The sequence below is a fragment of the Perna viridis genome, chromosome 15 (genome assembly GCF_037379345.1).
Source record: "Perna viridis isolate PV_CMFRI_1.1 ecotype Kerala chromosome 15, ASM3737934v1, whole genome shotgun sequence".
Classification (NCBI taxonomy): domain Eukaryota; kingdom Metazoa; phylum Mollusca; class Bivalvia; order Mytilida; family Mytilidae; genus Perna; species Perna viridis.
This window is the reverse complement of record NC_142459.1, coordinates 24852503-24875380: the sequence shown is the minus strand read 5'-3', so window position 1 is coordinate 24875380 and position 22878 is coordinate 24852503. Positions and strand designations below refer to the sequence as shown.

General features: G+C 34.5%; 1 protein-coding gene across 14 annotated transcripts in view; it reads right to left on the bottom strand.

The window, feature by feature from the left end:
• The window catches only part of LOC148597582 (transcription factor 12-like), a 74732-nt gene that overhangs the window by 36988 nt on the left and 14866 nt on the right, over positions 1 to 22878 (bottom strand). For 10 of the 14 annotated variants that reach the window (XM_088564034.1, XM_088564040.1, XM_088564039.1 and 7 more), the window contains exons 4-8: positions 17609 to 17709; positions 16504 to 16564; positions 15463 to 15494; positions 8066 to 8141; positions 6192 to 6235 (exon numbers count right to left, since the gene is read on the bottom strand). In XM_088564034.1, coding sequence (XP_088420160.1) covers positions 6192 to 6235; positions 8066 to 8141; positions 15463 to 15494; positions 16504 to 16564; positions 17609 to 17709 — 314 coding nt within the window. The remainder of the gene's footprint in view (positions 1 to 6191; positions 6236 to 8065; positions 8142 to 15462; positions 15495 to 16503; positions 16565 to 17608; positions 17710 to 22878) is intronic. The other 4 variants (XM_088564036.1, XM_088564041.1, XM_088564044.1 and 1 more) reach the window with 1 other exon arrangement.

The following is a 22878-nucleotide window of genomic DNA, read 5'->3' as shown; positions in this document are numbered from 1 at the left end:
TGAAAAAATGGGGAGGGGGCTTTAAATAGACTTCAGAGACCAGGACAGACATTTTTAACTCGGTGGAGGGGTTAAATAATACTGCAGCAGGGGGTCATACATTTTCAGGTAGCAGAGGGTTTAAGAAAACCTCATGGGCAAAGTAAAACATTTTAAATTTTTGTTAATTTGGGGAGGCTTAAAATAGACAGCAATGGCCAGGGCAGGCATTTTAAAATTGCAAGGAGGAGACTTGAAATAAATTTCAGGGTGGGGCTTTGGATATATAGACTTACATGAAGGTGTAAATAGCATGCATTTTCAGTTGAGGAAGGGAAAGATGATATCACAGAGAGTCAATAATTAACTCAGATTCAATTACTCAAGTTCTGTGGTGCTGGGTCCAGGACTTTAATTAAAAAAAGGGAGGGATCTAAGATAGGGAGGAGAGGAATATTACAATAACACCTGAAGAAAACATCCAAAATGAAAATTAACACATTACTATAATATGGACAAGAATAACTAAGTTCACTTATTGATGAAATGATGAAGTTTATATAGTATCATCTGAAGACATAAATTATATGATGTGACTGAGTACTGTTATTCTTAGATTATCATGATGTTTTTATAATTGTGGACAGACAGCATGATTTCAGTAGCAATATTAGAATAAACAATAATAGTTTTAACCATTAATAGTATGGCAGAGCTTTTAACCATTAATAGTATGGCAGACCTTTTTGCAAAATTTATGTAACATTTTTTGTGTAAAATGGCAAAGTCTTGATGGTATATAAATAATATGACAAAAACATACACTAGAACCTGAACTCTGAACTCTGTTTAAACCAGACACAGTCCCTATATATCTAGTCCTACAAAATTCTCAACAAATAGCCTGAATAGTAGAGGATTGTGTAGGATTCAACTAACCTGAATAGTAGAGGACTATATAGGATTGATCTAGCCCAAACAGCAGAGGACTGTATAGGATTCAACTAGCCCAAACAGCAGAGGACTGTATAGGATTCAACTAGCCCAAACAGCAGAGGACTGTATAGGATTCAACTAACCGAAAACAAGAAAAGTATACATCATTCCACTAGCCTGAATAAATTTTTACTTGCCCTGGGCTTTGGGCTAGTGGCTAAAGGCGAGCACTGTATATCAGGTTAAATGTCTGTCTTAACCAATTCGTAAGACCAAAAGGCATTTAGACCTGTTCCACTGTATTTAAATAAAAGCCCATAAAACCTCGTGATGTGTGGTCGTATAACCATCATGTATCATTTTGATACTTTAACAATCTTGTATACAGAGACCCGACACTACATCAAAGAACAACAACCTGCATTAAAATGTCACCAGGTTAATTACCTACCTGTGCTAATTACAAACCTCACACAATGTTGACAAGGTGATTACTCGTTAAAACCAGGTGAAATCAATGTTTTGGTTGGTTTTATATCCCCCATGACAATATAAGATGTATTGGATAGAAGTCTTAATTCTTTGACAAGAACCTTTGTAAAGGGAGATCAGGTTTTTTTTTTCTTGTGGTTAGATTTTACTTTTGTACTAATGTATAACAGTATATATTTGGTCTACATTTAATCCTCAGATGATTTTTCTGATTTTATTTTGTAATCAAATCTTTAGTCTCGTCAACACTACATTTCAAAATTGTTTTTATAATAAGTTCATGAACATTTTCCAAAGCATCATATTATTTACATCAGAAATATATTTCGATAATAACCCAAGAAGCAAAACCCCTATCAGTCAACACATGTATAATAAATCTGGAAAGACCCCAACAGCATGGACCTTTCACAGTAAAAAAAAAAGGATACCTGCCATAAACACAAGAATGGTCAACTTTTTCTTCAGCTATCAATTTAACATTGAGTTAGAGTTATCTCCCTTTGACCACAAATCCCAATAGCCAAGCTACAGGTGTATTGGACAGCTGTTCTCAATCATCTCACAGACTGGGTTACATCAGTGAGCAGCTGCTGGGGCAATACACATCATAAACAGATGCAATGCAGTACACATCCAGAACAGATGCAAGCAATACACAATACAATGCAGATTAACCACATGTTTCTAGACAACAGTTGGTCAACACCATATAGTAGAAGGGGGTAGATGAGAGTGTGACAATATAACAGGATATATTACTACTTAAGTAACAAGAGACATATTGAGAATGGATAAAATGTTAATAAAATTTCAATGTTTTAGGAACAAGATTAAATAGCTTTACTATGTAGATAACAGTGATTTACCAAATGTTCCCTGTGTAAAAATTTTTGATAATTCACACAGTGCAATAAATTCAGTAATTTTACTCTTGGGCTTTCTCCCACCAAAACTAAACATCACAACCTATACATCAATCCAAGGTCCACAAAATTTGAATTTTATGCTGAAAATAGCAATAAATAATGGAGGAAGTCTATATGATCAATAGGATAATTAATTGGTTATAGTGAATAACCACAATATAACAACTGGTGCTAAGATATCATTAAGATTTAATTTATGGGTGGAACAAGTTACATACAGTTGTTAAATCTCGGAACAAGTTACACACAGTTGTTAAATCTCGGAACAAGTTACACACACTTGCTAAATCTCGGAACAAGTTACACACACTCGTTAAATCTCAGAACAAGTTACACACACTTGATAAATCTTGGCATTCTTTTGCAACTGTTATCATATTTTGGTCATTCATTCTTTCCAATTAATTATCCTATTAGTATTTACTGGACTAGTAAACTCCTTGAAGTTACATAGTGTCCCAGGGCCACGTTTATCAAAAATAGAATTCATTACAATTCAAATCTCAACTCATTATTTGACACAACAGATTACAACAAAATCCTCTTTTATTCAAGAATTCATCAATGTTTTACTTTTTTTGAAAACACATCAACCATCAATGTGAGTTATTTCCCCTTACAAGTACCTGACATTTACCAACTACATGACTGGTTAAAAAATGATTTATGCATGAAACACCTTTACACAAGGTACAACAAATCACAGGGACAGGTCTGGCCATAAATTTTCAAATTTTCATTAAAATTCCCAGTCTTTGTAAATTCTGTGCTGGTTAAAAATGAAAATAATGAAACCCATTTGTTCAATAGTTACATGTTTGTAGCAGATGTTACTGAGTGAAGTAATAATAAATATCTCCTTTTATTGATATGAACTTAATATCAAAGAAATGACTTGTAGTTTTATTATAATACCAACAATTGTAAGGTAATATAGTGTAATTTACTGCCAGACTTTCAAGTTTTATCTCTCAACAATGGCTCCCTATTATTCTATTGCAGACCACTTCGTACCAGTTGACTTAGTTCCTACCAAGACCAGGAATAAACTTGGGTTCCAGAAGGAAAAAACTTGCATAAATTCAAATTCACTACTATAAATGCATACCTGTGGTGCAAGAAAGTCCAGGAAAGAAAATTCATCATACCCTGCAAGGGCCATAACTCTTCTTTATAATCCTTGATAACACTCAAATTCACTAATCCGAATCCACACAAGAAGACAGATCTATCAAATTATTGTCCTTTTGTTTCAAACAAAATCAGCATCCACCAGTTAAAATCCTTGGAAATCAGAACTAGAATTTCCTAATTGGTTGTCTCAGTTCTGAGTAATGGCTGACTGCTGGGTAAATGTTTTTGTAACAATTCAGAGTGGAGGGCCACAATTCAGTTTAGTTTTATAGCCACAATACTGTATGATAGTTTTTGGCGGTAATTCTATAAATGAATCAACTATATACACATCAATCCTTTATATCAGTCTTGTTTATAGTTGTACAATGTAATGACAAACCATAAAACATAAACTCACATTAATATATCATCCTCATAGTCATCAACAACTTTTCCAGGCTGGAGTATGGTTAGATATAACTTGGCCTGCTAGTGATGGGGTCTTAATATCAATTCAGCAAGAAAATGTTTCGAACAAAGCAGCAACTTGGCTGCAATCAGTGTAATAATAGTTAGTCTGTATTAGTACACCATCCATGAAAACAATTTTATTCACTTGTTGAGGGGAAAATATAAATATCACTCTGATTGAAGTAATGTCGAAAACAACTTGCCTACAAGGGGTCCATAAAAAAATCAGCTTGTGGGGTCCACAAAAAACTCAGCTTCTGAAGGGGTCCACAAAAAAAAATCAGCTTGTGAAGTGGTCCACCAAAAAATCAGCTTGTGAAGGGTACAAAAATCACTTGATCATATCTAATATACTTTTGCTACAAACCAACAGTACATTTCTAAACTTGATAGCAAGGCCTCTGTATCCTAGATATCCACAGAGACAGGTATAACTTGTCCTGATTCCACACAGCTCAGAGAATCTGAATATATTACAATACAATTGTGCAGGTATAACTTGTCCGGATTCCACACAGCTCACAAGATAATTGTGCAGTCTATAAGACTTGTATATATAGCTATAGTAATTGATTTCACTAACATCAGACTCTTTGTGCCACACAAAAATCACACACAATTCCCTCCTTTTTTAAACTCCTCATTACAAGGCACACGCCAAGTTTATAACACTGACAAAGAAGCTAATATTTACACAAAGATTTCATTATAATTTTATCAGGTTAATTCATCAGTAGGACAATTCTTTATAATTTACATGTCATTGCTATTGACAAAGACTCAGAGAAACTGAGGGGGACACACAAATTGTTTAAGGAGATCATTTATTAAAAATTCTTTATCATTTGTGTTCATTGGGCATGAAAATTATTGGGGCATAAAAGGGAAAATTAATTGTGAATACTTTTTAACTACATTATTCATTAACATCAAAGATACATTAAATTTTGAAAACACAGTAAATTTCATAATAAATTACAAATAATTTTAAATAAAATATGATAAAGTTACATTTCATATAAATAGATCCCCTTCTAATTAGTGACTTTTTTGGTCAGTTGTCAATGAACCCTGCTTGGGGCCCTGAATAATTAGTCAACCACGACCAACAGGAGCCAGAGGATCTTAACATGTAACAAATACACCAGTAAAACATTATCATCTAGTGGGACATCTGTTACCTAAATAAATCGATGGTCCATGAGCCACTGAACAGGTGCTAGCATTCTGATTGGTCCGTTCAAGTTTACTGATAAAATGGACTCAGGATTATACCATGTTATACACTTAACCTTTTGTTCAGGTGAAAATGTCCACACAAAACATTCAATGGGCAATCATGTGTCACATTGTTTATTTAGAAATTTATAACTCCAAAATAAACAAATTGTATCAATAAATTATAAATCTATCAAATATTTGACAATCAAGCTTAGTCAAGCATTTCAATTGTATAAACTATTAAAAGATTTGTTTTAATGGATTAGAACTTTTTTCTCCTCTTTTAGATAATTATATTACTTATAACTCCAACCAAAATGATCCTTTATTTTTTATCAAATTGTCAAAAGAATAATGCAAGTAGCTGCAAAATTACCCAATTTTCACATAAAAAGTTAATTACTCAAAAATCATACTAAGCTAATGTAATGGCAATCAGCACAGATCTTACTAATGTTTATAGTAACAATATACATGTATCTCAAATTTTAAAGGATTTCATCAAATACAAGTTACAGATAAGAGAAGGCTAGAATCCAGCCTACCATACACCTCGGAAAGTCTAGTAAAAAAATGAATGAAAATTCAACATTATTGTTAGAAACTTGAACACACTTTCTAAAATTAACAATTTTAATTGATTTTATGCAAATAATATGGGCCAAAATAATCTTGAAGCTTGTGATTCTGACGAAATTCAGACGGCAACAAAAGTGATTTCAATGTACCACACACTCTTCTAGAAACAAGTTGAGGATTCTCTTGGAACATTTCAGAGTTGTAACAGAACTAGGGAATATGATATCTGATTAGTCAGGACATGATCCTTATATACTAACATGAAAATAATGTCACTTTCATTAAGTTACTATATGTGCAAATTGCAAACTGAAAATTTCTGCAGAGAAATACTTGTGGTAGACATTGCCAATCAAATGCACAAAAAATACGTCATAATTTTTGCTATTCTGCAATACATGCAAATTGACACAAAAATTTTCAGAATAAGGTTAATAGATCAGACTGATTTGCTCAAAGGTCACTTACCTTCGACCTTTTACCAGGAGCACTAGGACCACTTGGTCGTCGCCCTGTAAATACATAACCATGAAAATCATCACAGAAATTCAGTACCAGTAAAGTCTACAGATCTATACATATATATATATTTATATAACTTTTATTACAAACATTATTTTGTGAACTTAATGATTCTCTTGTAATACATGTTGGATAAACTGCAAAGAAAGTATTTATGACATTTTAATTTTCATCTTACAAGATATGAAAATTTAATAATCAACTTGCTAAAGTTGTAGACTCTGCTTCTCTTAATTTTTCAAAACAGAAACTTAGGGGTCAATTGGCATCTGTGTCATACCAGAAATTCTAGCTATTGTCTGTCTATGAAACATCACAACATCACTTTTGACCAGTTAGATTTGACACATTCACACAATAACCAATCACGTCTGCGTATTTCGGCTAATCAGTGCCTTAGGACTTTTTTTTATTTTTCTCACAGGGTTCAGGAGGTGTGAAAACGGATTGAAAATTAAAGAAATAGGTTTTCCATTATGGATAATATGTAGACGCCTTCTATACATTACACAATTCTTTTTTTTTTTTTTTTTTTTTTAATAAAAGCTGTTCATTCATCAGCCTTCCATGTCTTTAAACACTTAAAAGACTCAGAATTTTATCTAGAAATATCTGAATCTCTTCAAATAAAATATTGGCTACGTGCAATAAAAGGGGTAATGTGCATTTCTGTACAAAATGACTGAATATTTTAAAAATTCAATGTAAATGTAAACTTAAAACTGGATGCTTATGCAATAACATGACAGCAAATATGGTGCTTTTATACTAAAACAGTTATTGCAAAATATCAACAAAAAAAATACTGAAGTGTCAAAAATAGATCAATTCTGAAAACATAAAAACTAAGTACATGAATGTGATACAATCTACATACACAATGTAGACAACAGAATAAAACACAAAAACAAATTAAAATTAAAGAAAAGGAAAACAAGACATCACACAAAAACTTAAGCACTAGCCATTAGGATTCCCACAAAAACTAAAGCACTAGCCATTTGGATTCCCACAGAAACTAAAGCACTAGCCATTTGGATTTCCACAAAAACTAAAACACTAGCCATTTGGATTCCCACAAAAACTACTACTGTAAAATCGTGCATTAAACATACAAACAAAACTAAAAATATTCCAGAAATCATATGACCAGAAATAGGTACAACTGTACTGTGAGAAAGTTCCAATAATCACACAAACAGAAATAGGTATAACTCTACTGTGAGAAAGTAACTTTATCAAAAGATGGTTTTATATAAAAATTAAAACATGATGTTGCATGCATGGTAATATTAAGTTTACTTATTTAGGAAGTTAAAATCGCATACAATGTATTCCCCATATACATGTATATAAGCCACAAACCAAATTCGAAATCATTCTGTCCAGTGGCAGCTGGGATAACTGCTACAAAATTCAGGCAAACAGATGGGTTTTGGTTTGGTTCCCAACAAAGGAGAATCAAATTGATGTGTATACAGAAAACCTAAAAATCCGGATTCAAGAATCCACAAACCTGTATTTCTTTCCTTAACCAAGAAAATTGGTATCCACGAAGTGAAGTACTTCCACAGTACCACTGACATATTGAGAAGGGATACAATAAGTCACCGGTTTTATTTTTTAATTTTTTTTATTATTTACAAGGGAAACTTTAAGAAATCCTATAAGCAACAACAAACACAGAAAATAAAGCATAAAACTGAACAGTAAACAGGATCTCATGCAAAACAATATAAACACCCCTAAAACATAAATGGGTTAGTACCAGAACAAAGGTAAGGTTAGTCTAACTTAGGAAATAAGGGTAGAACACATGCCTCTGAAGAATGCTGCTTTACCTCCAGGTGACAAAGTATTTGGTGACATTGGCATTCCACTATTACCCATCATTCCCTGAAAAAAAAAAGAAAAATAATAAACTAAAATTAATAATTGACTGGAGATATCATGAATGAAAAGTATAGGAATATCTTGAAATGCATTTGAGATTTCAAATGTCATGACCTCTTCATCTTAGATCTGCTAATTATTTGTGGTGATATAAAAATCATCCATATTATTTCAATGAAGCAATATTAAAACAGAACATTCTTATTCTGACTTGTAACTGTAGGAAATAGATTTCTGGAGTGTGATCATGGAGGTATAATCTGGTTGCAATGATTGCAATAGGATGTATCACTTATCACATTCAGAAACATTAACTTAGTATGATAAGAAATTCCCACTGAAAGTCTGAAAATCATGAAAAAAGCAGTAACAAGCACAGACACAACATACAAACTTGATACTACTCGGAGACTGAATTGTGATTTAATATTTTGACACAGAGTGATATACTGTGAAAGTACTTTTATTTGTGGGTAGCAATTTTTGTGGTTTAGCGAAAAAAATCAGTTGGTAGATTCGTGTTTATGCATGGGGATTTTTCTTTTCATATGGAACCAAATTTTGTGGTATACCACCCCATGAAAACCATGAAAATTGGTACCCAACGAATAATTATATGTTCAGTGGAGTCACAGAATTTATTTTTTTTTATAAATTGGAATTAAACCTACAAGGGTTCTCAATCAAAAATCTTTATACACAGTAGATTCAGAATGTCACTTTTGTTGAAATCAAACAAGGTTTTTAGTTTTGGTGTAACAGCGGACCCTCCCTAACTCAACCTCACAAATACACTACACTCCTCAAATCTCAGAATCACACTTGACCCTCCTCACCTACCCCTGAAGTAACACTAGGCCCTTACCCATCCAAGCATTAATCATAACAGACCCTCCCAAACCAGCATCAATATCACATCTTACCCAATGACTCACCCTCAGAAACATACCAGACCCTCCCCAGCCAGCATTCAAATCACATCTAACACCTTACTCACCCTCAGAAACATACCAGACCCTCCCCAGCCAGCATTCAAATCACATCTAACACTTTACTTACCCTCAGAAACATACCACACCCTCCCCAGCCAGCATTCAAATCACATCTAACACCTTACTCACCCTCAGAAACATACCAGACCCTCCCCAGCCAGCATTCAAATCACATCTAACCCCTTACTCACTCTCAGAAACATACCAGACCCTCACCAGCCAGCATTCAAATCACATCTAACCCATTTACCCAACCTAATAATCATACCAGACCCTCCCCCACCCAGCCTCAGAGTTACATCAGTGTAAGTTAAACTGAACAAATTCACAACAAATATTCTACATGATTACATAAATAACATGTAGATTTATAACACACCAGGTGTACAATGTTTATATAGGTTTCAATACCAGGTGTTTTATGTTAACCATTTAAACACATTTTCCTACTTTTTTTTTCTTCCCTTTTTTTTTGTAACATGAACGAACAGCACTTACTTTTCATGACATGCACCAATAGTACTTCTTATAAACTTTCAATTCATTTTGACAAAAATTCAAGTTTTATTTGTGATCAAGGGAGGTAGGGTTATAAACCTGACCACTCAAGGTGGAATGAGTTCTTCAACATTCTTCAGATATTATGCTATTTTTTATAATGGATATTTATAAATTTCTGTCAAGTTATTGGTAGAAAATAAAAATAACATCTTGGTAGATTTTTTCCCCGGTTTCCATGGCAATGATCAGTACTGAAATTAGCAGAGAGCCCTATCTATTCTTGGTGAAAGACAGTACAATAGGACACTCACATACACACATGTACCCATTCTTGGTGAAAGACAGTACAATAGGACACTCACATACACACATGTACCTATACTTGGTGAAAGACAGTACAATAGGACACTCACATACACACATGTACCTATTCTTGGTGAAAGACAGTACAATAGGACACTCACATACACACATGTACCTATTCTTGGTGAAATACAGTACAAAAGGACATACACATACACACATGTACCTACTCTTGGTGAAAATCAGTACAAAAGGACACTCGTATACACACACCTACCTACTCTTGGTGAAAGACAGTACAAAAGGACACTTGCATACATACTTATATTTATATTAATGCTCAAGAGTCATTTTTTTATTTAAGTTTTTTGAGGAAATCTTTTATTTTTATTAAAGACCCCATGAAGGCAATGACCTTTTCACTTTACAAGTCAACAGAGAAAATAAGGTTGACAGGCTTGCCTTTGCAGTGCCTGTACCAGTCCTAATCAAGTCTATAGAAATCACCATAGCCTTATTCTTATCACATATTTTTTTACAAATTGAAAGTTCTATCAAAGTTGGTTTCCTCTTATAATCAATGGATATTTTCACTACAGCACCTGAGACTACTGCTTACGGCTGAGCATCAATAGGGAACATCTCAAAGTGTACATTTTACGAGTACTTGCAAAAATAAATTACATACAATCAATGTACTTTGATAATACAAAATCAAGGAAGTACAACTGTATGGATTTAAAGTAAGAAAAAAAAACCAACTGTTTTCTAAAGTACCAGTCCAGGGCCTAATCTAGAAGGAGGGGAAAATAAGCAAAAACTTCTTGTTTGTTCTCACTTCTCCCTTTTGTCTTTGAAGTTTTTGTAATAGTTTACACAGACAAAAATGTCAATATTGTTATTTTTCAAACATAATTTACTGAAACTTCTCCTTGTCACTGATGTTCAGATTAGGCCTTGCAGTCTACAAGACAACTGTAGCAAACAGCACCAAGACCAAATTTACTCTCAAGAATGAAAGGTCCAAGATTTTTTCAAGTTTGAAATCAATGGTCCACTTGAGAAATCTAAAAGGTTCTCAATGAATATAGTTGAAGTTTCTGAACCTTGATCAATAAAATTTCAAAAAAAGGTCAGAGGTAAAAGATTAAGGGTCCTGGACCTTACATGAACCCAAAAACACAAGGTAAATAAAAAATAATCTCTAAGCAAAGGGGAAATGGAGAATGATACCACGGTGAATAACTACATAGCACAAGGAATGTGAAAAATGATCCTAAAGCATAGGGCACATCGAGAATGACTAAATAGCACTAGGAATGTGGAAAATGATTCTAAAGCACATGGCTAGTGGAGAATGATTCCAAAGCACAGGGGATATTGAGAATGACTACATAGCATAAGGAAAGTGGAAAATGATTCTAAAGCACATGGAATTTTAAGAATGTTTCTGAAGCACTCTGGATATTGAGAATGACTCCATAGCACAACAAGTGGCAAAATGATTCTATAAAAGCACAAAGCAAGTGGAGAATGATATCAAAGCAGAGGGGACATTGAGAATGATTCCGAAGCACAGGAGAAACTGAGAATGGTGCCATAGCACAACAAAAGTGGAAAATGATTTTATAAAAGCACAAAGCAAGTAGAGAATGATATCAAAGCACATGGGAAATTGAGAATGGTGCCATAGCACAATGAAAGTGGAAAATGATTCTAAAGCACAAGGCAAGTGGAGAATGATTCTGAAGCACAGGGGTAACTGAGAATGGCTCCATAGCACAATGCAAGTGGAGAATAATTCCAAAGCACAGGGGGAAATGAGAATGATTCAAGCACAGGGAAACCAGGAATGAATCATAAGTACAGGGAATAGAGAAAGACGTCTTAGCTCAAGCAAATTTAGAATAATTCCAAAGCACGGGGAAATTGAGAATGACTTCATATCACAAGGCAAATGGCGAATGAATCTTAAGGATAGGGGAAATCAAGAATGATTCTAAAGGACAAGGAGATGGATTTTGACTAGGGATACACTGGAGATACATTTCATTAGCCCATAATGGCTTACAGTATCGAAACAATATTTCAATTCATTAATTGCATTTTTTCTTTCAGTTCAAAAAAATAGCTGATCAGATTTTTGCTTGATTTACTAAAACCTGTCACAAAAATGTAAACAAAAGTGTCATTCCACTAACTACTATTCACCCTTATGAGAAATTCCCTGTGATAAAGTTGACAGAGAAAGCTATGGTATTTTATAGACAGAGAGTCTCGTGTGTTCAGCACCTGAGTCCATCAGACTAATTAGTCATCAATCCTTATATCAAACCTATCCATGCTGACTTTTCCCATCTAACACGGCCACATTCTATCTCAACTTATGGAGGATATGCAATTTAGTTAACTGGGGTAAAAGTTTTCCAAATTATGTAGAAAAAATATTTTCTAGTTATCAGATAACTCAAAATATTAAACATTTTACTAACAGTATTCCATAGTTATCCATCTACTGAGGTTCCCAATTTTCCTGTTTTCATTGGTATTGTGGAACAACAAAATCAAAAATACAACAAACAATTATCTCTGAGGATGAATCTTAAGCTAGATAGAAATTGAACATGAAAATTTCTTATCACTGAAGCGACATAAAGGTACATGTACATGTAGAAGCCAAATCTAACTGTCAGCATCCTGCCACTTCATTACTGTTAAATTAATAGGCAAATAAATTGTTCACTGGCCCTAAATAGTTTGAAGCCTGATGTCAGTGACCATAGATAAATTGTGACGAATTCTCAGACATCTCCATCTTTTTCAAATATCAGTTGTTGTAATATATTTGGTAAACTCTGGCACTTTCAATTTACCATAGAGGTTTGGCACCCAAATTATTCATTCAAAAGAATTTTCCCTTATTGGAATTTTCATTCTTAATATGGGAAAATACAACAGATGTCTTAGGATCTATCATTTATATGTGTTACCATTCCTAATTAGAAGTACCCATTATCAAGGAGCACCTTATCAATGTCAGTTGTGTAGCAACAAAAAAAAAAACGCTTTTTGTATGTTGAGAGGAAGTAGATTTATTTAGGTGATAATTTTGCAGGTAATGCAGACTAATTCATCATTAATGACCCACAAAACATAAAACTTATGTTCATGTATACAACAAAATACATCTACTAACCACAAATACTGATACCCATAAAAATAAACAAATCTACAGTAATTAACAAAGGGCAACAACTCCTACCAACAAAAACTTGCCTGGTTAAGGAATCTTTTCTTAGGTTTTAAAATGTAAAAACTTTATAATGAATATTTTTCTTTTTGGATGTATCTGACAATCATTATAATCATCCATCACCTTCTACATATGATGCCATTCCTTCCTATCAAACTTCATCAAAATCTCTCAGCAGTTAGAGAAATTTTATTACAAGATATATTAACAGACTGACATACAGGTGTGTCCTATATAGCCCAAAATATTGTTTACAAAGCGGGCACTATAACAAACAAATCAATAAAGGTCAATGGAAATAAAGAGTTTTGGTGTAACAGTATAAAATCAGGAGCCCAATTTTCATAGAAAGTAAGTTCCATAACTGACAAACATAAAATCTGAAATTTACAAAATTTGAAAAGAGATCTTTCATCAATAGAAATAAGCAATGAACTACATGTTAAGTTTCGTTGTAATTGCTGAAAGTGTAATGAGATGTAGTAAAAAAATCACCCAAATTTTGTAGGAATGAAGTTAAACGACTCGAACTAAAAAAATCTTAAATTTAGTAAAATTAGGGAGGGAACTCACAGTAACAGAAATAAACAATACAACAAAGATTCATATAAAATTGAAGAATATTCTTATTTAATGTGTTTAGTGTGAACAATGGATCAAGTTAAAATCTATACACCTTTATACAAAGATGGGCATGTGAAAAAAAATTATCCCTAATTCCTTAGCTTACCCAAGCATTCAATTGTGACCATTCCTCAGGATAGTGCCAAAAACTTCTTTTCTTAAAGTGATACATGTATCTCCTAAATTGATACCATAAAACAAAGACACTACACAACAGATGTTACACACCTGTTACACAGATCACTTCATTTCTTCCTACAGGTTTCTAAATGGAAATTTATATCACTGACTTGCCCTACTGTTGGGATAAAGAAATAAGTCCCTTCATATATCATACTCTCAAACCATATGTTATGATATATATATAACTGACTTGCTGGAATGGTGGGATATAGAAATAAGTCCCTCCATATATTATGCACTCCCTAAACCATTCATCATGATGTCTATAGCTGACATGCTGGAATGGTGGGATAGAGAAATAAGTCCATTCATGTATTATGCACTCCCTAAACCATACTTCAGGATATCTATAGCTGACTTGCACTACTGGTGGGATAGAAAAATAAGTCCCTTCATGTATCATGCACTCCCTAAACTATTCATCATGATGTCTATAGCTGACATGCTGGAATGGTGGGATAGAGAAATAAGTCCCTTCATGTATCATGCACTCCCTAAACCATTCGTCAGGATATCTACAGCTGACTTGCTGGAATGGTGGCATAGAGAAATAAGTCCCTTTATGTATCGTGCACTCCCTAAACCATTCGTCAGGATATCAATAGCTGACTTGCACTACTGGTGGGATAGAAAAATAAGTCCCTTCATGTATCATGCACTCCCTAAACCATTCATCAGGATATCTATAGCTGACTTGCTGGAATGGTGGGATAGAGAAATAAGTCCCTTCATGTATCATGCACTCCCTAAACTAATCATCATGATGTCTATAGCTGACATGCTGGAATGGTGGGATAGAGAAATAAGTCCCTTCATGTATCATGCACTCCCTAAACTATTCATCATGATGTCTATAGCTGACATGCTGGAATGGTGGGATAGAGAAATAAGTCCATTCATGTATCATGCATTCCTAAACCATTCGTCAGGATTTCTATAGCTGACTTGCACTAATGGTGGGATAGAGAAATAAGTCCCTTCAAGTATCATGCACTTCCTTAACTATACCTCATGAAACAAGCTTGCTCAATTGCTCATCTTCTTAAATTTGCCAGGGCCCCGAACTTTTCAAAGAATATTCCTATGAAGGTCAATAAGAATAAAACCATGGGCAATTTAGATCCAAGAGATTATGTGTAAAGGTACATGTATAATCAAAGGCCAGTGAAGGCTGTAATTGGTCAGACAAGGAAATTAAAGTGTAAGATTGAATACCTAGCTAACAAAGACATTAGTTGTTGATTCCATATGGACAATGTTGGTACTGAGTTCTCTCCCTTTGGACTCCTCCCACAAAAATTATACCCCTTCAATCATCTTCATAAAATGTTCAACATGCCCATAAAATATCATCAAAATCACTTATGCAATTTAGGATTTATATAGACAGATGTATGAATGGACAAACAGTGTGATTCTAGATTATAAGGTTACTACAGCCAATAACTTCAGAAGACAATTCTCTTACCTGTGAATTCATACCAGGCTGGTAGTCTTTGTCTAAAAAGAAGAAAAAATAAAATACTATACAACACCCCTATTTGTGTATCACTTGATGACTGTAGAGCAAATGACATAGTCTCTAAGAGAACAATTATAGCCCTGAGGTAATCTGATTGTGTGCATTTATCACTAGAAGTGTGGTTTTCTTTATAGTTTTTTGGGTTTTTTTTTTCTTTTATGACAGGATAAAATGAGCTACAAATAACTAAAGATACTGTAGGTTACTTTCCTGATTCTCACATTATAAATTTCTTGGTCTCTGTAAGTAATTCAAATAGAAAATCTTTTCCAAATTTAGCAAAATCTACCCCTATGGAAAATTTTGATATTTGCAGTATTTGGGGAGGGGGCTGGTATGAAATTCTGCTTGAAACATGAATATTTAATGCAGAGACATGTGTAACTGTAACTCAGTGCTTTAAAATGTTATAAAATCTAGTCAATTAAATTTTAGAGTACGTAATTTTGACATCTTAAATTTTGAATGTACACACGTACAAAATTTTTTTCATAATTTTTAAAGAGATATAATAAATAATTTTTTCACTCTAATTATGGTAGGTGACCTCACCTTCTATGTTCTTATCCTTAACATTGCCTATTCACATTGTCCTTAACCCTGACATTGCCTATTCACATTGTTCATAACCCTGACATTACCTTTTCAAATTGTTCATAACTTTGACATTGCCTTTTCAAATTGTCTTTAACCTTGACATTGCCTATTAACATTGTTCATAACCCTGACATTGCCTTTTCACATTGTTCATAACCGTGACAATGCCTATTCACATTGTTCAAAACCTTGACATTGCCTTTTCATATTATCCTTAACCTTGACATTGCCTATTCACATTGTACATAACCCTGACATTGCCTTTTCACATTGTTCATAACCATGACATTGCCTTTTCACATTGTTCATAACCTTGACATTGCCTATTCACATTGTTCTAAACCTTGACATTGCCGATCATACTGTTTGACTGCTTTTGGTTGAACTTACTCATAACAAATGGATGCATGTTGTCTGTCTGTCCATTAAAGTTCTGTCCATCATATTGCATCTGTAATAGAAATGGCACTAACTTTAAAACAAAGATTTTATCAATAATTCGATGAATCTTTACTATCTTTTTAAAGAATTCTCGAACTATCCTTGAAGATCAACAACTCCTCCATCAGCTTTTCATTCCTTTTCTCCTAACAGTCAGGAATATAGTGAAAACACTACATGTATCAAAAGTTGGATTGTAAAAATAAAAAAAGAGAAGCACAGAAACAATAATAAAATGGAGTTTCCCTTTTCATTCAGAATTGTCAACTTTCCTTTCATCTGTGGCAACATCCCTTCAGCACCTGCCTATGGAGTGTTCATATTACAACTCATACATTATGCCAGAGCTTGCTGAAACTACGCAGACTTTTTGTATCGCGCTAGAACTCCAACAAATAGGCTTCTGGAACAGGGTTATGTTGCTACAAGATTGAAGTCATCACTACAGAAGTTTAATGGTCGTCATCATGAACTCGTGGATCGTTATGGTGTATCCATCTGCACCATGAAAATTCATTTATTCAACGGGCCACAGTTTTCCTTTCCTCGTTTGTCTATCCTGGACTTGACTTTTTAAGAGCAACTCGGAGGGTGTTTCTAGAAAAGCAGAGGACGCTTACCCTTCCGGTGCACCTGGTCCATGCTCCCAGTTAATAGTGGAGTCCGAGTAGCTCATTAGCTTTTGTTACTTTGCATGTATGATTTTAGTTACTTTATGTTCTTTGTTGTGTATGTCTGGTCTTTGTCCCTGGATTACATTCTTTTGATTACTGCTATAACCTTGGTTCCCTTGATTACTCTTCCATGATTAATTTCAATTCTAATAAAACTAGTTTCTTCATTTTTTTAATAGACTTAGCCAATGAACTGCACAAAATGTAGAAGCATGTCACACCTGAATTATCTTTATAGAGTGACCCTCTTGAGATGATCCTTGCATTGCAAAATGAGGGTTAAACTAATCTAACAATATAAAAATTAATTTAACCACTGGGTAAGTTAGAGAAATCTGTTATGATCATTTCCATCTAAGCAATTGTCAATAGATAAGTACCTGATTATTGAAAGACCCAGGTGGACCAGGAGGACCAGGAGGACCATGAGATCCGTGAGGCCCAGGAGGGTTGGCGGAATTCCAAGATCCCTCATCCATACCTGTAAAAGACATATATACTATACTGATGTTAACAACCAGGCCCTGAGGAAGAGCTATTTTTCAATTGGTTCTAACACTGGTTATTTAGGTCAAATAATTCATAGGAATTACTAAGGAAACATTAATTTTCAATTCAAAACATGACTGTACTAATGAAATCTACTAATTAAAAACAACAGGAACCATTCTTACACCATCAAAGTACACTGTACCATTACAAAGAATCAATCAGTACTTTGGCAAAATAAATGCAACAACTTCCCGTAAATATTTGAATGAACACTGAAAATGCTTAACTTACAGAAGTACAGACTAAAAGTTTCCTGTTGTATGAACAACTTCAAAGCAGAGTTTTTAAACATATTACAAAATTTAAAAATGGTTACCTGTCAAATATGTATAAACGAATGTAACCATTTTAAAAACATAATATTTGTGTATTGTAGTATCTACATATCCACTTTTCATCCTTTAGTGAAGGATTAACTTTATTAGACTTTGTTCCTTACAAATTACACATAAATTGATCAAGGCATACTTCTTATTACAATGTAATCTGCCATACTGCGACAGATAATCGAAAAAATCCCATCACATTTCCTGTTACGCTGCCTTGTCAACAACTAACGACAATTCTTCAATTCGAATCAAACCGTGATCTCAATTAAAGTGGGTAAGATGTGAATTCCCACCGATTTTTCTTGCTACAATTCTATTAAGTGTTCTCAGTGATAATAGACCTAAGGGTTGAAGTGAGATGACAATTGAATAGTCAACATCCGAATCCATTGATCAACTAATTATTTACATGATTAAACAACACAATTTTTATCCGCAGGTTAAATGCTCAGATGATGCTGAAAATAAGGAAATCTCACATCTATATTTTAGATGATATTATTCCATATTTTTTATATATATATATATATATATATAGAATAAGACAGATATCATTTTGAACACTCAAATTATACCAAATTTCCATAGCCAGTCGCCAAATTTGAGACCAGCCCACAGGCATGGCTGGTATAAATGCTGGTGGACTTGCAGAATTTGTCTAACTTGTCAATGATTTCTATATCAGCTCATTAGAAATTTTTAGCTCAGGCTTGTAGTCAGACAGTTATATGTCAAAGACTGCATAGTGCTATTATTGCATTTTAATGAAGCTTATATGGTCAATTTGAAGGCTCTTACCACTGTAATACCCTCCTTGTACCAAAATGCAAGGGCCATTGGGAAAAGTAAAAGATCTCTGACCCCTTCCCAAAGATGATCCCTGACCATACTGATCTGCAATCTTTCAAAAAGATTAGTGGAATTCTGTACAATACAGTTTGCGATTTTTACTCTATGCAGACTTTAATCAGACCAAACAAATCATATTTTTGTTTCCTGGTACAAGTACCAATTAAAAAAAGAGGGTCAAAGAGAGCAATGGCAGAATTTTGTTAAACAGGGGGTAGATGTCCAACAGGCCTGAAATTGAAATCCCACGATATGGGATCCATACATGATGCTTAATACCAAATATTAGGGGCTGCAATAAATAGTTGCTGAGAAAAGTCTTACAAAAAATTATTTCCCCACCCACCAGCCTGCCTGAACAACATTCACCATACTATAACCACATTTTCACTTGAGAAATTAGGCCAAAAATGGGTCAAAGACAGAAATAGCAAAATTTTGCTAAACAGGAAGTAGATGTCTGACAGCCGAGATATGGAACCTGTACCTGATGCTGAATACCAAATATCAAGAGGCTGTGATTAATCATTGCTGAGAAAAGTGTTAAGAAAATAATTTCCTTATCGACCCCCAGCATTCACCATACTACATGTATAATCTAATTTTCACTATGTGATATTCGGCCAAAAATTGAGTACATTCACAATTTTTTTGCAACGATAAAATATACACACAAATTTATACAGGTTTTTATACAATTAATTTCATAAATATGAATACGAGAAGGACCTACATTTGCATCAGCTGTCAATTTGTTTTGTTGTACAAAAACTATTTGAAGGTCGAGGAGTAAGAAATTAGAGTAAGCTGTGTAGGAGATACAATGCAACAGATATATTATTTCTTTGGCCTTCAGACAAAAAGTTCCATTTATCAATAGAAACATCCACTTAATACCAGTTATTATATTAACACTTTAACTATCACACCTCCATATTACAGAAACTTGTCAAAATTAATACTTTCTCTGCCCCACTTCTCAGAGAAATATATGTGGACGTGTACATATCAGACTCGAAACACTTACATGTAGGTAGTTACAATGTATATATCTGAAACTTAACATTATTACATGTACATGTACACATCAAAAACTTAACAAAATTTGAAAATAAACAAATATTACAATGTGCAAATTTGAATTTTTACCAATAGAAAATAACATGTGAATGTACATGTCAGAAGCATTACCCGAGCTGCCAGCCAAAGTTAAAAACATTACCCGAGCTGCCAGCCCAAGTTAGAAACATTACTAGAGCTGCCTGCCCAAGTTAGAAACATTACCAGAGCTGCCAGCCAAAGTCAGAAACATTACCAGAGCTGCCAGCCCAGGTTAGAAACATTACCAGAGCTGCCAGCCTAAGTTAGAAACATTACCAGCGCTGCCAGCCCAAGTTAGAAACATTACCCAACCTGCCAGCCAAAGTCAGAAACATTACTGGAGCTGCCACCTCAAGTCAGAAACATTACCAGAGCTGCCAGCCGAAGTCAGAAACATTATCAGAGCTGCCAGTCGAAGTCAGAAAAATTGCCAGAGCTGCCAGTCAAAGTCAGAAAAATTGCCAGAGCTGCCAGTCCAATTCAGGAATATTACCAGAGCTGCTAGACCAAGTTAGAAACATTACCAGAGCTGCCAGCCAAAGTAAGAAACATTACCAGAGCTGTCAGACCAAGTTAGAAACATTACCAGAGCTGCCAGCCAAAGTCATAAACATTATAAGAGCTGCCAGTCGAAGTCAGAAAAATTACCAGAGCTGCCAGCCAAAGTCAGAAACATTACCAGCACTGCCAGCCCAAGTCAGAAACATTACTAGAGCTGCCATCTCAAGTCAGAAACATTACCAGAGCTGCCAGCCAAAGTCAGAAACATTACCAGAGCTGCCAGCCCAAGTTAGAAACATTACCAGAGCTGTCAGACCAAGTTAGAAACATTACCAGAGCTGCCAGCCAAAGTCAGAAACATTATCAGAGCTGCCAGTCGAGGTCAGAAAAATTGCCAGAGCTGCCAGTCAAAGTCAGAAAAATTGCCAGAGCTGCCAGTCCAATTCAGGAATATTACCAGAGCTGCTAGACCAAGTTAGAAACATTACCAGAGCTGCCAGCCAAAGTAAGAAACATTACCAGAGCTGTCAGACCAAGTTAGAAACATTACCAGAGCTGCCAGCCAAAGTAAGAAACATTATCAGAGCTGCCAGCCAAAGTCAGAAACATTACCAGAGCTGCCAGACCAAGTTAGAAACATTACCAGAGCTGCCAGCCAAAGTCAGAAACATTACCAGAGCTGCCAGCCAAAGTTAGAAACATTACCAGAGCTGCCAGACCAAGTTAGAAACATTACCAGAGCTGCCAGCCAAAGTCATAAACATTACCAGAGCTGCCAGCCAAAGTCAGAAACATTACCAGAGCTGCCAGCCCAATTCAGGAACATCACCAGAGCTGCCAGACCAAGTTGTGAAAAATAGTAAGGCTGGACGTCTGCTGGAGATCTTTTTGAGAGGAGCAGCCATGTTTGTTTTATAAAGCTGCTATAAGAGCTTGACCAAAAACAACAAGGTTTATTTTATATTATAAACTTTATAACATTACTGGCAAATACCGAAAAGGCTGTGAAGCAGATTTCACTCATTTTAAAGCCGAAAACAGTCATGATGATGATGAAAATTATCCAGATTTTCGTTTTTTTGTGAAAAAAAAAAGAAGGATGGAGATCATAAGATTTTCTTCCTAATTCTGCCTTCATTTTTCCAGAGCCAAAATCGGTAAACTTACGCTAGAGTAGTAAGGTTTGGCAGCTCTGATTTACAGACAGAAAACATAAGTTTTCCTTACACATAAAGGACATGATCTTTTTGAGTTCTTTGGCATATGCAAACGATATAAATTTTAAAACTAAAAAAAAACAAAAAAACATTTGACCTATTCTTTGGTTTGAAACATAATAAGGAAGATTGTTCTTCAAATAAAGATTGTAATTGAAACTTAACAAAAAAGAGGAGAGACATATATGGATGGATTAAACTTTCTTAAAGAGTTAAAGAATATAAATTTATTTTAAGCAAAAGGTTAATGATAAAAATTCTCCTGTTTACAATTCAGTTTTAAATCAACACACCACAAAGTGTGTGTTATAACCTCCTCCCAGGTGTCTTACACAGGTAAAAACCAGGTGTAAAACTTGAACTTTAACATAAATAATTTGTTATTATGTCAACAATGTGACATTTTTATCAAACACCTCACACCTTACTAAAGTCTTTGTAAACCCTAAATCCTCCTCTTTTGATAATACTTTAATCTATCAACAATCAATTCTCACACCTCTATATTTACTTTAGGGACTGACTTATAATCCTATTGGAACAAATCTCTCATACAATGTGCCCTCCTAAGACCAGAATACTTCTGTTCAAATCCCCAACAGGATTTTTTACATTGTATCCATTTTACATACATGTACCTCAATTTACTTCCACTTACACCAGACATCACTTGCATGTAGCCACTTACACTACACGTCACCTACATGCAGCCACTTACACTACACGTCAACTACATGTATGAATTACCCAAAACTCGTGTTAAAATTATCAGTGCCCCTTTTTCTTATAAGGTCTGTAGTAGTGCCCCCATCAGACAATGCTTTGTTTGTTTGTTGGGGTTTAACGTCCGAGCAGCAATATTTCAGCTATATTCAGACTATGAACATGAAACTGATGATAAAATGAACATGAAATGATGATGAAATGAAAAAGGGATGGGACACAAGGACAATGGGGTTAACAAATTTTGGTTGCCACTGGAAATAGGGAGAGGGTGGGTAGGGTTGGGCAATTTAGCCTCCTGTAGCGGAGCCCTATGGTTCCTACTCCGGGAGAATACCACAGTAGGATCTTTAACGTGCGAGGAACGTGGCGTCTTTC